Source organism: Arachis hypogaea, chromosome 9, assembly GCF_003086295.3.
Source record: "Arachis hypogaea cultivar Tifrunner chromosome 9, arahy.Tifrunner.gnm2.J5K5, whole genome shotgun sequence".
In the NCBI taxonomy this organism is placed as follows: domain Eukaryota; kingdom Viridiplantae; phylum Streptophyta; class Magnoliopsida; order Fabales; family Fabaceae; genus Arachis; species Arachis hypogaea.
Window position 1 is genome coordinate 55,102,843 of NC_092044.1, and position 14,590 is coordinate 55,117,432.

Below are 14,590 nucleotides of genomic sequence, written 5' to 3' on the forward strand. Positions count from 1 at the left end.
AGTAGTGTAGGGATCCAATTGAAAGGAAAAAAAGTATAGGGACCTAATTAAAAATTTTGTGAAACTATAAGAACCAACAGAGTAATTAAACCTAAATATGGAGATGAAATAAGAATATTTACTAAAATATCTTTAAGTATTAAAGAAAATATTGTTAAAGTTTCAGTTTTCATTTCCAAAATTTCAGTCTCATGTGTTCCCACTTTCTAGAGATACTGAAAGGACTAAAATTTTGTGTCCCAAAACTAAAATTTTAGTTTCAATCACTGGCTACTAAACAGAATACTGAGTCTCGGTCCTAGTTTCAATTTCTAAAAATAAATATTACATATGTTTCTATGTTTTTATTTAATTTAATCATTTAGTGATATGTTTGATGAATTTGATCATCTAAAAATCTTGCATATATCTCTAAATTTATCATTCTTATTTTTGCAAGTGTTTATTAGTAGTTTTATTAATATTAAGCAATTTCCATTTTGAAAAAACCTACCTTTTCTATATAAATATACCATTCTTCCATTCAATATATAAGTCTTCCTATTTCCTCCTCGCACATGCACTTTGCCTTTGCCATAACTTACTCTGTGTGAGCTGTATTCTTCACTTTTGATTCTGTAGTAGGTCATCATTTTATCTTTTTGTTTAGTTTAGAAAAATCTTTAATGAATTTGATCTCTAAAAATCTTGATTTGTATCAAATTTTATTCTTTTTTATTCATGTAAGTGCTCATAAGACAATTTTATCATAATTATATCTAAAGTAAAATTCATTCTATATAACTAGGTTTTAGGTACCTAGCCACAAGCCCCTTGTAACTTCTTTTGTGCGAGCTGTATCCTTCATTTTTAGCTCCGTAGAAGGTCATCATTTTATCTTTTAGTTTAGTTTAGCAAAATATTCGATGAACTTGATCTTTTAGAAATTTTGATTTTTTGTCTAATCTTGTTGCTCTTGATTCATATGAGTGTTCATCTGACAACTATATCATTATCAAATACAAAGTAAAATTCTATTTATATAACTAAGTTTTAGCAACCTACCCACACGCCATCTTGTGCGACTTTTTTTGTGACAGCTATATTCTTCGCTTTTGGTTCTATAGTAAGTTATAGTTTTATGATTTTGTTCAATTTAGCAAAATGTTTGATAAATTTGATCTCTTAAAAACTTTAATTTTGTGTCTAATTTTCTTGTTCTTAATTCATGTGAGTGTTCATCAGGCAACTTTATTGTTATTATATACAAAATGAAATTCTATATGTAAAACTAGGTTTTAGCAACCAAGTCACATGCGCCCTTGTGTGACTGCTTTTGTGGTAGTTATATTCTTCGCATTTGGTTAACTAGTAAGTTATGGTTTTATGATTTTGTTCAGTTTGGCAAAATTTTTTATGAATTTGATCTCTTGAACCCTTGATTTTGTGTCAAATTTTGTTGATCTTAATTTATGTAAGTGTTCATCAGACAATTTTATCATTATTATATATATAAAGTGAAATTCTATCTATAAAACTCGGTTTTAGCAACCTCGCGCACATGTCCCCCTGTGTAACTTCTTTGTTGCGAGTTATATTCTTCGCTTTTGGTTCTGTGGTAGGTCATGATTTTGTGATTTTTTTTAGTTTAGCAAAATATTTGATGAATTTGATATCTTAAAAACCTTGATTTTGCGTCTAATTTTGTTGATATTGATTTATGTGAGTGTTCATCAAATAATTTTATCGTTATTATAAACAAAGTGAAATTCTATTTGTATAAATAGGTTTAGCAACCTAGTCACACGCCTCTTTGTATGACTTCTATTATGGCAGCAATATTCTTCGCTTTTGGTTCTGTAGTAAGTTATGGTTTTATGGTTTTGTTCAGTTTAGCAAAATTTTTTATGAATTTGATCTCTTTAAACCTTTAATTTTGTGTCAAATTTTGTTGATCATGATTTATGAGAGTGTTCATCAGACAATTTTATCGTTATTATATATAAAGTGAAATTTTATCCGTATAACTAGAATTTAGCAATCTCGCTACATACCCCCTTGGGTGACTTCTTTTGTGCGAGCTATTTTTCGCTTTTAATTCTGTAGTAAGTTATGGTTTTATTGTTTTGTTCATTTTAGTACAAGTTTTTATGAATTTGATCACTTTAAACCCTTGATTTTGTGTCAAATTTTGTTGATCTTGATTTATGTGAGTGTTCATCAAACAATTTTATCGTTATTATATATAAGTAAAATTCTATTTGTATAACTAGGTTTTAGCAACCTCTCCACATGTCCCCTTGTGTGACTTCTTTTATGCAAACTTTATTCTTCGCTTTTGATTTTGTGGTAGGTTATAATTTTGTGGTTTTTTTTTTTAGTTTAGCAAAATATTTGATGAATTTGATATTTTAAAAACCTTGATATTGTGTCTAACTTTGTTGAGCTTGATTTATGTGAGTGTTCATCAGATAATTTTATTGTTATTATATATAAAGTGAAATTCTAAATGTATAACTATGTTCTAGCAATCTGGCAACATGCCCTTTTGGGTGACTTTGCACAGCTTGAGTGAAGCTGTATAGGGTGTCGAATGCCACTATCCTAAATACACCACATCCTCCTATCGATATGATCTTTGGAATTATTGCTTTTTTCCTTTGATGATATTGTGTTCACTTTAATTCATTGTCTAGTATCTTTCCTCTAAATGCAAAGTATTATAGCTTGATCTCATTTTATATCTTTCCTCTAAATGCATAGTATTTTATCTTGTTCCCATTTTGGGATATGTAGGAGAAGTAGTTCAAGTTGGTAGTGAGTTTTAGTAAAAGGGTCATTTAGAGCATTGGGTGAAATCAATTTTTGAGACTATCATGGCGCCTAATCGTAGAGTTACCAATGCCTATAATGCTATGAGAATCTTAGGCATTTCTGATGATGAGGTGATGCCTGTCTTGAAAAGGTTGCTCAAAGTGTATGGTAATAGCTGGGAGCTTATTGAAGAAGACAATTATCAAACACTTATACATGCATACTTTGAGTCAATGGAATATCAGGTTTCTGCAAACTTCTTTATCTGTCTATATACACATCAATTTGATCAATAGTCCTTCAAATTTGAAGTGTTTTATATTCAAGGATAAAGTTATTTTTATTGCTTCACTTGAATCTACATCAATTATCTCTTTTGCACCTTTTTTTCTAGAATATATTTGTTGTTAATAACACATCGTTTTCTTCCAAATATAGCAAGAGAAAGGTAAGGGAAAAGCTCCAATCAGTAATCATGATGGAGAAAGAGCAAGACTGAAACTACAGATGATATCTGTAGTGGACAATGAAATACTTTCAAAGACATCCAAAAAGAAAATCATTAAGCCATCTCAGGCATCTAAAGAAGATATGAAACTGGCAAACAGTTCTCAACCATTGCAGACAAGGTTGAGTGAGGTAGAAATTATCTCAAGTTTATCTTGCATGGATGCTAGAGATAGTAAAAAATTGTGCCATGAGAATGCAGCATCTGCAAGGGATTGTGGAGATTCTTTTGATGGATCTAGCCGTTCCCACATCCAGAAGATACATATGTCAAGTAATCGTTATGAGAAAGAACTTATAATATTAAAAGCTAAGAAACCAAAATTACATCTTGAACCTGTTTCATCACATCTAAAAGGTAATTTTCATGCTAGCGTATATAATTGAAACAGTTTATAATTGAGACAATTTGATTTATGTTTTTATTTTTTGTTTTCTGAATTTGTGAAGGAAAAAAATAAAAGCAGAAAATATGATTTTATTTTTTCACTTTTTTTCTTTTCAAATTTTGGAAAACTAAAAACGTAAAAATGAAAATATAAACCAAAGTTACCAAATAAGCCCGGATGTCTCATATCTTTTTAGTTTTGCTTGGTTTTGTTTCTTTTCTTTTTCTTTTTGGTGCCTTGTTTTGTTTTTATTTTTACATCGGTTATGATCCAAATTTCTTTTATTTTTAATGTTAAATGTTTTTGTCTTCCTTCTGATTTTTCATCCAAGTAGAAGATAAGTATTCTGAAAAAGTAAATTGATTTGCAATAATAACACCTCTTATATTTCTTCCATAAAAAGAAATTTAAGGAAAAACAATGAATTCTTGTAGATGTCTCATATGTCATAACCACTTTATGTTCCTAGGACCTGTTTTCAAGGGTTAACTTTCACAGTTTGCAGATGTGAGGCTAAAGTTTTATGATAGTATGTAATCTATGCAACAATGTGATGTACTTGTTTGGAATGAAGATTTCTTATTATGTTTAAGGAGACTTTTGTGAGACATTACTTAATTTGAGATAAGATTCAGCAACTTGGATTTTTTTAGTGCAAAACTTATTGGAGTTTTCCTTGGATTCTTATAAATGCTATGTGAGAAAACTATCACATTAATTTTTTTATTGTTATTATTGTTCTTTCTCAGTCCTGAATTCCCTTTCTATGTCCAAATAATAAAAATTTTCCAACTTACTTCCTTGTTATTCTTAAGACATGCTGAAACTAGAAGACAATTCATACTTTGTTGAATGCTTTAACTTCTTTTACATATATATTCATACTAACTGCTCTCTAGTGAATATCTTGCTGATTTTCTGTAGGCCCTTGTGATGATTCAAATGTAAATCATCGTTTCAAATTTATATCAGCTCTTTATCAAAATGGGCCAAATCCCAATCATGCCAATTTGAGTAACATGGTACAACAAGCTATTGTCCATCCTGAATATAATTCTGCAGGCCCATGCGATGATTCAAACACAAATCGTCATTTCAAATCTATATCATCTCTTTATCAAAATGGGCCAAATCTCAATCATGCGAATTTGACAAACATGGTACAACAAGCTGTTGTTCATCCTGAACATAATTCTAGAGGCCCATGCGATGATTCAAATGTAAATTGTCGTTTCAAATCTATATCAACTCTTTATCAATATGGACCAAATCTCAATCATGCTAATTTGACAAAAATAGCACAAAAAGCTATTGTTCATGCTGAAAATAGTTCTATTCAAATTCTGAGTGACATAACAAAAGGTTCTGAAAAGGTTGCAATTTCATTATTAGATGAAACTGGAAGTGAGGAGTTGCCTAAGTTTAATTACATACCAAATAATATAATCTATCAAAATGCTAATGTGAACATTTCACTTGCTCGGGTTGCGGATGAGGATTGTTGTTCTGATTGTTCAGGCAACTGTCTTTCTTTAACATTTCCTTGTGCATGTTCTCAAGAAACTGGTGGGGAGTTTGCTTATACTCGAGAAGGTTTGGTGAAGGAAAAGTTCTTAGAAGCATGCATAGCTACAAAAATCAAACCTCAACCATATCATTTTGTGTATTGTCAAGAATGCCCAATTTATAAAGGGAGTGAGCACATGCCTGAAGAATGCAAGGGGCATTTGGTTAGAAAGTTTATAAAGGAATGTTGGAGGAAATGTGGATGTGATATGCAGTGTGGAAATCGGGTAGTGCAACGAGGTTTAAGATGTAAACTGCAGGTAACCTGTTATCTGATTAATCTTGCAATTTATTTTAGACTTTATTTATTTTCCTTAATTTAAATTTTCTATGACTGTTATAAGGACTCTAATGGCAAGTCATAACTTCACTAAGAGCCTTTTTATCTTCTTATTTATGACTCTGAATCATTCTTCTTATCCACCCATGATACTATCTAGTTTATGATCATATCATAATCATCAATTTTATCTTCATGTGGTGAAGCCGTGAAGGTGTTATCTTTTTCTATTTGAATTTTTTAAATTAAAAAAATGCTTAACTTCTAGCTAGCAGTACATCTTGTATTAACTTATTTGTTTCTGTTGGATCACAACATAAGTTTGGTATTTTTTAGTCTACCAACTGACAATTCCATCGTCTAGAGTAGAGTAACATGACTAAGATAACATTTTGGAGCTCGTGTCACATAAAACTTCAACCTTTTTTCTTGGTCTCTACATTAATAATTTATGTTAAATGCAAAAAACATTTATAAGCTTTTACCACCTTAAGCTTTTGGCATAGTTGGCTTATGATATCATATTGGGTTTCTATGAGTATCTTGTCTTTTTTATTCTTTTAGTACAAGGTATCTATAAATAACTATGCTAACACATTGTCCATGTTATAAACCCAGAAAATTGTTGTACAAAGAGGTGTAGTAGATATGAAATCATCCACAAACCTACATTCAATGGCATGAACTTGATAAGTCTATCAATGTGCCATCTTTCACTAAAAAAATTACCACAAACTATTCAAACTGTGTTTTCTGAGTCACTAATGCTTAAATTAGGTTTGGTTGCCTATGTTACACCCTATTGGAGCGACCTTTCCCCAGCCACTGTTTTATTAGTTCATTTCATGAATTTGAATATTTGATATATGATGGGGTACATTGTGATTCTCTGATCTACAGGTATTCTTGACTCAGGAAGGAAAGGGTTGGGGCATTAGAACACTAGAAGATTTGCCCAAAGGTTGCTTTGTATGTGAGTACGTCGGGGAAATATTAACCAATGCAGAATTGTATGAAAGGGTATTGCACAAAAGCAGCAAGGACAGACATACATATCCTGTAACCCTTGATGCAGATTGGGGCTCAGAAAGGGTGTTAAAGGATGATGAGGCACTCTGCTTAGATGCAACTTATAATGGAAATATTGCAAGGTTTATCAATCATAGGTACATCTTATTTATCTTTTAAATGGTTGCGTTTCAAAAAATAAAAGTTTTTAAAATTTAAGAACCAAAACTTTTTAATCAAAGGTAAAAATGAGCTAACACAATGACTTTTGCCTAAAATTGTATTAGCATGATCACTGTTTATTAGAGTGTGTTTGGAACCCAGAAAAATTGAAATTGATTTCATTTCAATTTTAAATGACTTTTCTTGTTTGGGTTTGGGAAAGAGAAAGAAAGAAATGAATTGATTTGAAGTCCAATGGATTTCTATCTCTTTGTATTTGAAATAGTTCTTTTTAATAGGGTTTACATGGAGTAGAATTAATTTTGAATCTACATAACTAATAAACTATTTTGCGCTCTAAATATTAGTGTAAAGAGAGTTGGGGAGGGAGGAGGGGTTGGAGAGGGAGGTAGCAGTGATCTAGCAGTGGTGATAGGTTGTGTAATATAATTAGATAAGATTGGATCAAGGATGTAAATAATAAATTTGAATTGATTCAATTCTCATTTTTGATAATTGATTTATAGCTTAGTTGATTTCAGTTCTAACTTTTTTCTATTCCAAACACACCTTATGTGATGGAATCATTGAATTGGTTAGGTGGTTAACTCTTTTGATATAAAAATAAAGTAACCTTTTTACATGAACAAATCGACTACAATATCATATATCTCATTTAACTTTATGTTAGGAACTATTTGGGATATTGTATAGCAGGAGAGATAAAAAGAGCTACAAGAGGGAGTGTAAGGCAGCAACTAACTCTGTTAAGTAGTTGCTGAGCTGGCATTATAGGAAGGAAAAGTGGTTACAAGGTTGTTATAGAATGAGTGGGGTCAGTTGCAGTTACTCTTTCTGTTTATGTTAGTTTGTAAGCAACTGACTCTTCTATCTCAAAGAATAAGTTCAAATAGTCATCTTTATGGTGTCATTGACCTCTATACTCACATGTTTTTCCTATTCTCTTCTGTTGTAGAACAGTGGCCTTGATTCCTTAAAAACTAATGTAAATGGCAAGACTAACAAAAAATGATCCTTTCGTTCAATTTACACCACTTTTCCTTCTTAAATTCTATCTCAACCACTAAACAGAGTTTGTTGTTGCTTCACTTTTTATCCTCTAACTCTTCTTATTTTCCCTGCTATATACTACCCCCAAAATATTTCCTAAATCCTAACAACCTACCCTCTTCAATTATAGGTCATGTGCATTTGACTTTATAAACCAAAAAATCTACAATGTGATCACTCTTGAATATTCTAATCAAATGTGCACTTGAATCTTTCTATTTTATTAATTATTAACTGTTTTTCTTGTTTAGTTATTTTTATTTAATTTTTTCTATTGTTTTCTTTTTCTCCATTTATTCACTGCTAATTATCAGAGATTTTCTTTATTTAGTCTTTTCTTTTAAGGTGTTGCTTATTGAGATGGAATAAGATTTGATGGTTCTTATTATTGTTGTTATATATTGATTTCTAATATTGATTTTTGTGTTCAAAATTCCAGATGCTTTGATGCAAATTTGATAGACATTCCTGTTGAAGTGGAGATTCCTGATCGCCACTATTATCATGTAAGACTGGTTGATTTTTATCAGTACTGTTATGTAATCAACTTTTTTTTAGTTAATATTGGCTAACTTTTTTAAATTTATTTTATTTATCATAAATTATATACTCTAAGTCATAAACCTTTAACTCTAAATTCTAAATTATAAATTTAAATACTAAAGTTGACTAATATTGGCTAACAAAAAAGTTTGTTCCTATACTTTCTCATTTTATATTCATAATTATGTTTTAGATTAGACTGGAACAAGTGTGGAATGGAATAAAAAGGAAAAATTATATTTTCCATTATCGGAATGCTATAAAATTGAATAGTGTGGAACAACAATAGATAAAACCTATTCCATCCAATTAAATTCTCGCCTTCATATTCCATTCCATTATTAAAATATCCAATGAATAGAGTGGAACAATTATATAATATCACTTTACTTAGTTTTAGGATCTTTTTAATAAATAAAATAAATATTTTATTTACTGAAATAAATAATTTATACCAATTTTACCAAAATGCATCGCATCAAACGAAATAACATTACACGTATTTCGATATACACATAAATGAGATAAGGCCACATGGAAATGAAGTGTATATATCGTTTACAGTGTAAATGAGATACGTATAATGTTATCTCGTTTACAATGTAAACAAGATAAGTGAATAAATATGACGTTTACACTATACACAAAATATGTAAAGACAAATTTCCAACAGTTATAAAAGGATGTGCAATCCTTTGTAAACATTTCACTACTTCTTCTCTACCTTTTTCTTTCAGAAATAAGCCAAAATGTCTAGTAGTAGTGGATACTTTATTGTAAGTGTGTATACGAATTGCCGTATGAGAAATAGTGATACTGGGGTGATATTTGAGTGCATGAATCCCATTCTGTTGCATACTTGGCGCGTAAGTTCTTTGTCCAAGTTGAAGAGTCTGATATTGAGTAGCGTCGGTGGTAGCGGGAGAAAAGAGATTGGAAAGGTGGGGTATATGTTGCTATTACCGATGGAAAATGAAGTTTTTCGATTTCGTCTGTTTTGACTCCATGACGACGAACATGTGCATTTGATGTTTGACATCTATAGGAGAATCATGGCGGAACAAGTGATGGAGCTTTCTGCAGAAGTCAGGGACGTTAGTGGCAGTGGATCTAGCTTGTCAGACTTCGTCCAGGATGACCCACCTCTCACACCCAAACCAGTAAGTCCAACAGCCTCGGGTCATCAAGCACATCCTACCCCGACAAGTGTTTGACACGGCAAGCTAGTCTATACCAATGCCAATACTCCCACGTCGGGTGATAGTCCAAGCACGGGTGAATAGATATCCGGTGTCCCTCTCCAAAGTGATCCCTCTACCGATCGTAGCACTCATGAAGCTTGGTAGGCCACTAGACGTCCTCGCACGCTCTGTGGTAGTCAGGAACATGTCGACATAAACCAAGTCCCCTGTCACTAGCTGCTCGCCATTGAATTGGCGCTTCACAGGATTGGCATGGTAGAATTCAACTATGTTAAAACAGACGAAGGGGACAATAGACATCCATGTCCCCCACTTTGCCTTTTCCTTCAGCCATAGCTGGCAGATATCCTACAGTACAGGGTTGTCATATGGCGTCCACGTGAACTATAATGGACGCAGTGAAGAATGATAAGTGACAGGTGCTATAAAAGGTTGAGTAATCTATGCAACTGAACCAAATAAAAAGGTAACTCACTTAGCTCATTCTGGAGTAACTGATCCAACTCCCGACACCATTGTAGGACTCTCTCACTCGTGCTGGTCCCTGCTCTACTGTGTCATGCCGATCAACCTGTGGACATTTGCAAGATTAACCACCATTCAGTCAATCTGTCATAATATCGTTATGAGAAAAATGATGAATAGTAAAACCAAACTAAATAGTTACGTCGCATTTATAGGTTACATGTAAATCTATCGCTCAGGTGGGCACCATTTAAGGAACATCTGATATATCCAAGATACCAGCAGAGGAGTGTAGCCTGCGATATTTGTGGTGGAGCGGTGTGCCACAGAATATAGGGAATGGTACGTCCATGCTACCACCACAGATCCCTAAGACAGAGATCGGCACCTTTGAAAGTCTTCCAGTAGTGGGAGCCACTGGAGATGAACCTGATTATTGGATTTATTAGTCATCAGGTAACCCCTATTTATCAATAATATGTAGCACCTCGCATATTGTTGGAGAGTAGCTGGATCATCAGTATCGGGCGGCATATATTGGATACGCTCTCGAAGCCATGTCAGCTTCAAGGAGAAAGACTCCTTCCTCTGCACTCCCTATTGCTGGACTACAGGAGGCCTGACACCGAGTAGCTTCTCAACCAACTCCCAATCCCCGATCTTGTACCATGTATAAAAGTCACAAAAGCAACCACTCATGGGCTCTCCGTTAGCGCGCAAGCCGAGGTGGTATGTCTTTGGGCGTCAGGGCTCAACAAATGCCGTGATCAGGGAGTTGTCGAAGAGAAAATCCCTGAGTGGTAACACGTCGCTGAACCCAGCCTCCCTCAGGTACGGGACAATAGCGTCCAGTGGTGGGAGTTTGTGACTCACTCTCTTGGGTAAACCTATAAAGCTATAAGAATTTCAACGTAAAACATTCTACCGACAAACGTATACATAATGAATTAATTTGACTTATAAGTAACGTATTTTAACAAATAACTACAAACAGTTAAATTATAAATTCATTTACATAAAAAATTTTACTTAAATAATGAAAATGTTTAGTAAAATAATTAATTTAAATCGTCTGAATAATATAATGCAAATAAGAATATTTCGTAAGATAATTAATAACTAATCTAAAAAACGTCTATTTTATTTAATTTAAATAAAATTATTTAGTTAAATAGTGAATAACAAAATTTATTTTGCATCTCCTTGATAAGTTAGATTAAATAAAAATATTTACTTGAATAACGAATAAGTACACCATCAACTTGATAACTTAGTTTAAGTAACAAAAAATTTAAGAAAAGTTATTTACTTAAATATTTAATAAATACAAACATAAACATTTTGCTACTTAATTAAGTTTACTAGAAATTTTTTATAACCTAAATTAGTAACTAAATTAATAAACATATGCCTAATTATTACTTATATTAAAAAAAACAAACCTAATCAAATATTTAACTAACAAATCCGTTTTAAAGTATGTTTAACATCATGCACTAGCATTTAAATTATTATTCCTAACCATATATTCTGCCGCCTAACATATAATGCATACTATCTCTATAAAAATATCTTAAGTATGGCACCACATCTATGTTTTAACATAAGCATAAGAAAAAAAAAAAACAACACCAACCACAAAGTCGGATGTCCTTGCAATGTGACAAGTCGCATTCAGTCTGTTAATATTTTCATCGTGATTATCAGCACGCACCATCTTCTTTTAAGTAATTTAGAAATATGATTAGAAAAGGGTAAAAATTGGAGAAAAGGCCAAGAAATGGAAGTGAAAAGCTCTTAATCAAGGCTATGGACGAGATATATATATATATATATATAGGCATCATCCACTCTTATCTCGTTTACAGTGTAAACAAAATAAGATTACACGTATCTAGTTTACACTGTATACGACATAAGGACTTTACACAACACGTGCAAAAATGTGATACGGCCACGTCGTCTCGTGCCTTATCTCGTTCATAGTGTAAACGAGATACGTATAATCTTATCTCATTTACACTGTAAACGAGATAAGAGATGCGATGCATTTCGGTAAAAACACTACAAATTATTTATTTTATTTATTTAAAAAGAAAAATCTCTTAATTTCATTCCTCTTTGTTTTGTTCCATCCTATTCAATTTTACTACTAACATCAATACAAACCAAGCCTTATTTCAAGGGTGAGTTTAGTAAAGTTTGTACTTTTAATTTATTAAAAATAATTTTTTAAAAATTATAGTAGTTATGTTAGTAAATCTCAATAAAAGTGGCTTTTAATAAGTATAAGTTATAATAATTATTTTTGATAAAATTTTTTAAAATTTAAAATAACTTTAATAGAAATATATGTGATAAAAAGTAAGAATAAATTTAATTATTCATTAATATGTAAAATTAAATTTGATTCTTTAATTTTGAAAAGTATTTAAAAGTGTTTTTAAAAATATTTTTAATTTTTAAAAATTAAATATGCAAATACATAATCTTTTTTATTTATCAAACACAAACACAGAGTAAGATGTTTATGTTTTTGAAAGAACAAATACCTCTCAATAAACTTTGCCAAATCTATCCTAAGTTTAACTTTGATATAATGTCAATATGAAAAAAATTTACATAAATGGTCAAGCATGCTACATCAACAAAAGTATTTAATAAATTTGTCTTAAAATCTTACAAAGGGATTGTTTCACTTCATTCAATAAAAGAAAATGAAACCAACTTTGAGAATTTATGTTCCTTGTTGACAGATTGCTCTCTTTACTAATAGGAAAGTGAAAGCATACAAAGAGCTGACATGGGTAAGCTGATTGGAATTTCACCGGTTTTTTGTTTGAATTTAACTTTGATGCTCTATCATGTATTGTCATCTACTTCTACTATATATAATGAGAATATAGGAGAGATTTGGTGCACAACTTTCTTTCCTAAAGTAACCTTTATCATATATATATAATCCATAAATTTACTGTCATTATATGAAAGTTAAATCTACAGAAAAATGTCAATGGAATGATGGCACACAACATTTTTGTGCGATACCTGTGTAAGAAATGAGAGAATCCAGGGAATTTGAGAGTAGTAGATAATCTATGATATTTTCATTACGAGTGAAAATCACTTGTACAACAGACAATATTAGTCTTATCAACCAGTTTGTTTGTTACAGCTGTCACTAACAACCAGATCGTTATTACTTGTTAGCTGTTATGACAATAACAGACTATATCCCTTCTAAATTCTTTAGTTATGAAAGAAATGAGACGGCCTATGATTTTTAATGTTCATAAACCATTGTCATATCTCATGCCCTCTGGATCTTTTTATGTTCCTATATATTGGTCATCACCACCTGTATCTAGATCTTATTATTAGGAATGTGACTAGTTCAACTTTGAAAAACTGTAGTTATCCCTCCTAATACTAATATTTTTCTATCCCTATGCGGAATTCAAATTTGAGACCGAGGGGAAGGTTGTATATATTAAATCCTAGATGCTTGGATGAGATGATATAGAGTACCAATAACCTAAGTTAACCTAATTAAGTTGAAAGCTACACTCGTCAAATGTTTCCAGGAATTTGTTAAAGTTTCCCTCATGGATAAGAATACAAGATATAACGAAGAATTATTTGCAGGATTATGGTATTGACTTTGATGATCAGGAACATCCTATTAAAGCATTTCAATGCTGCTGTGGAAGTACCTTCTGCCGTGACAAGAAAAAGAAAGGTCTGTTACATAATTTGCTCTTATATCTTTGCTATGCAATGTCAGAATTTGATTTATCTTCTCTATTTAATGTAACCCACGCGTGACAATACCCAAGAATTATAAATACATTCTTTTGAAATTGCAAGTTTACTAGAAAGTTGAGGGATGTTTTCTCTGGGATACATGGTGAGAAATGGTCAAATAAAGGAGTTGACCTTATTTCGGTATCATTATATTTTTTATATTGAAATACTTGTCAAACACAACCTAAAACAAGTTTAATCACAGTCGTGACAAAATTTTTGTGAAGCAAACTTTTTCATATTTTTTTCCGACAATTCTTTAGAGTTGTTTCAACTACAACTTTTGAGTTGATAACAAAATTGAAAAAATTTATTGTTTGGGATCAGCACCTGTAATAGTTTTAAATTTTAATTAAGTTGCCAAATAATTTTGAGTCATAGATAATTGCATAATGGTTTCATATATTTGGTCTTCTACTTACTTACTATTCACCCTTGGCAGGAACTGGCATGAAAGCTAAAAAACAAAGGTAGATCTTTGTACTATGGAAAGGTTGACATATACTTTGCCAACATCTCTGATCTTCTTTTATTTGCAAAGAGTTTACAAAATCTTTTAGCAGTTGATTATGTTTGTGGTCGCAATAATATTAATATTCATGGAAGGCATATATAGATTATATTAAGACTAAAGTTCTCATAGATAGCTGGTCTATTCTTGTGTAGTTTCAAAATCTGGAGTAAGTTATTTTAGACAAGTTTTTTTAACCCTTGGATAATTGATTTAAATCTTGACATTCAGTGATTATAGAAGTTATTATATGAAATTAAATTTGTCTGATTTAACCTAAAAGTTATAT

General features: G+C 31.5%; 1 protein-coding gene across 1 annotated transcript; it reads left to right on the forward strand.

The window, feature by feature from the left end:
• Window positions 1–2,855: 2,855 nt before the first annotated feature.
• LOC112709136 (uncharacterized) lies at window positions 2,856–14,264 on the forward strand. The gene is made up of 8 exons (XM_025761032.3): window positions 2,856–3,038; window positions 3,232–3,658; window positions 4,614–5,515; window positions 6,436–6,701; window positions 8,216–8,282; window positions 12,743–12,793; window positions 13,632–13,725; window positions 14,233–14,264. The coding sequence occupies exons 1-8, from the start codon at window positions 2,856–2,858 to the stop codon at window positions 14,262–14,264; spliced, it is 2,022 nt and encodes a 673-aa protein (XP_025616817.1).
• Window positions 14,265–14,590: the final 326 nt, after the last annotated feature.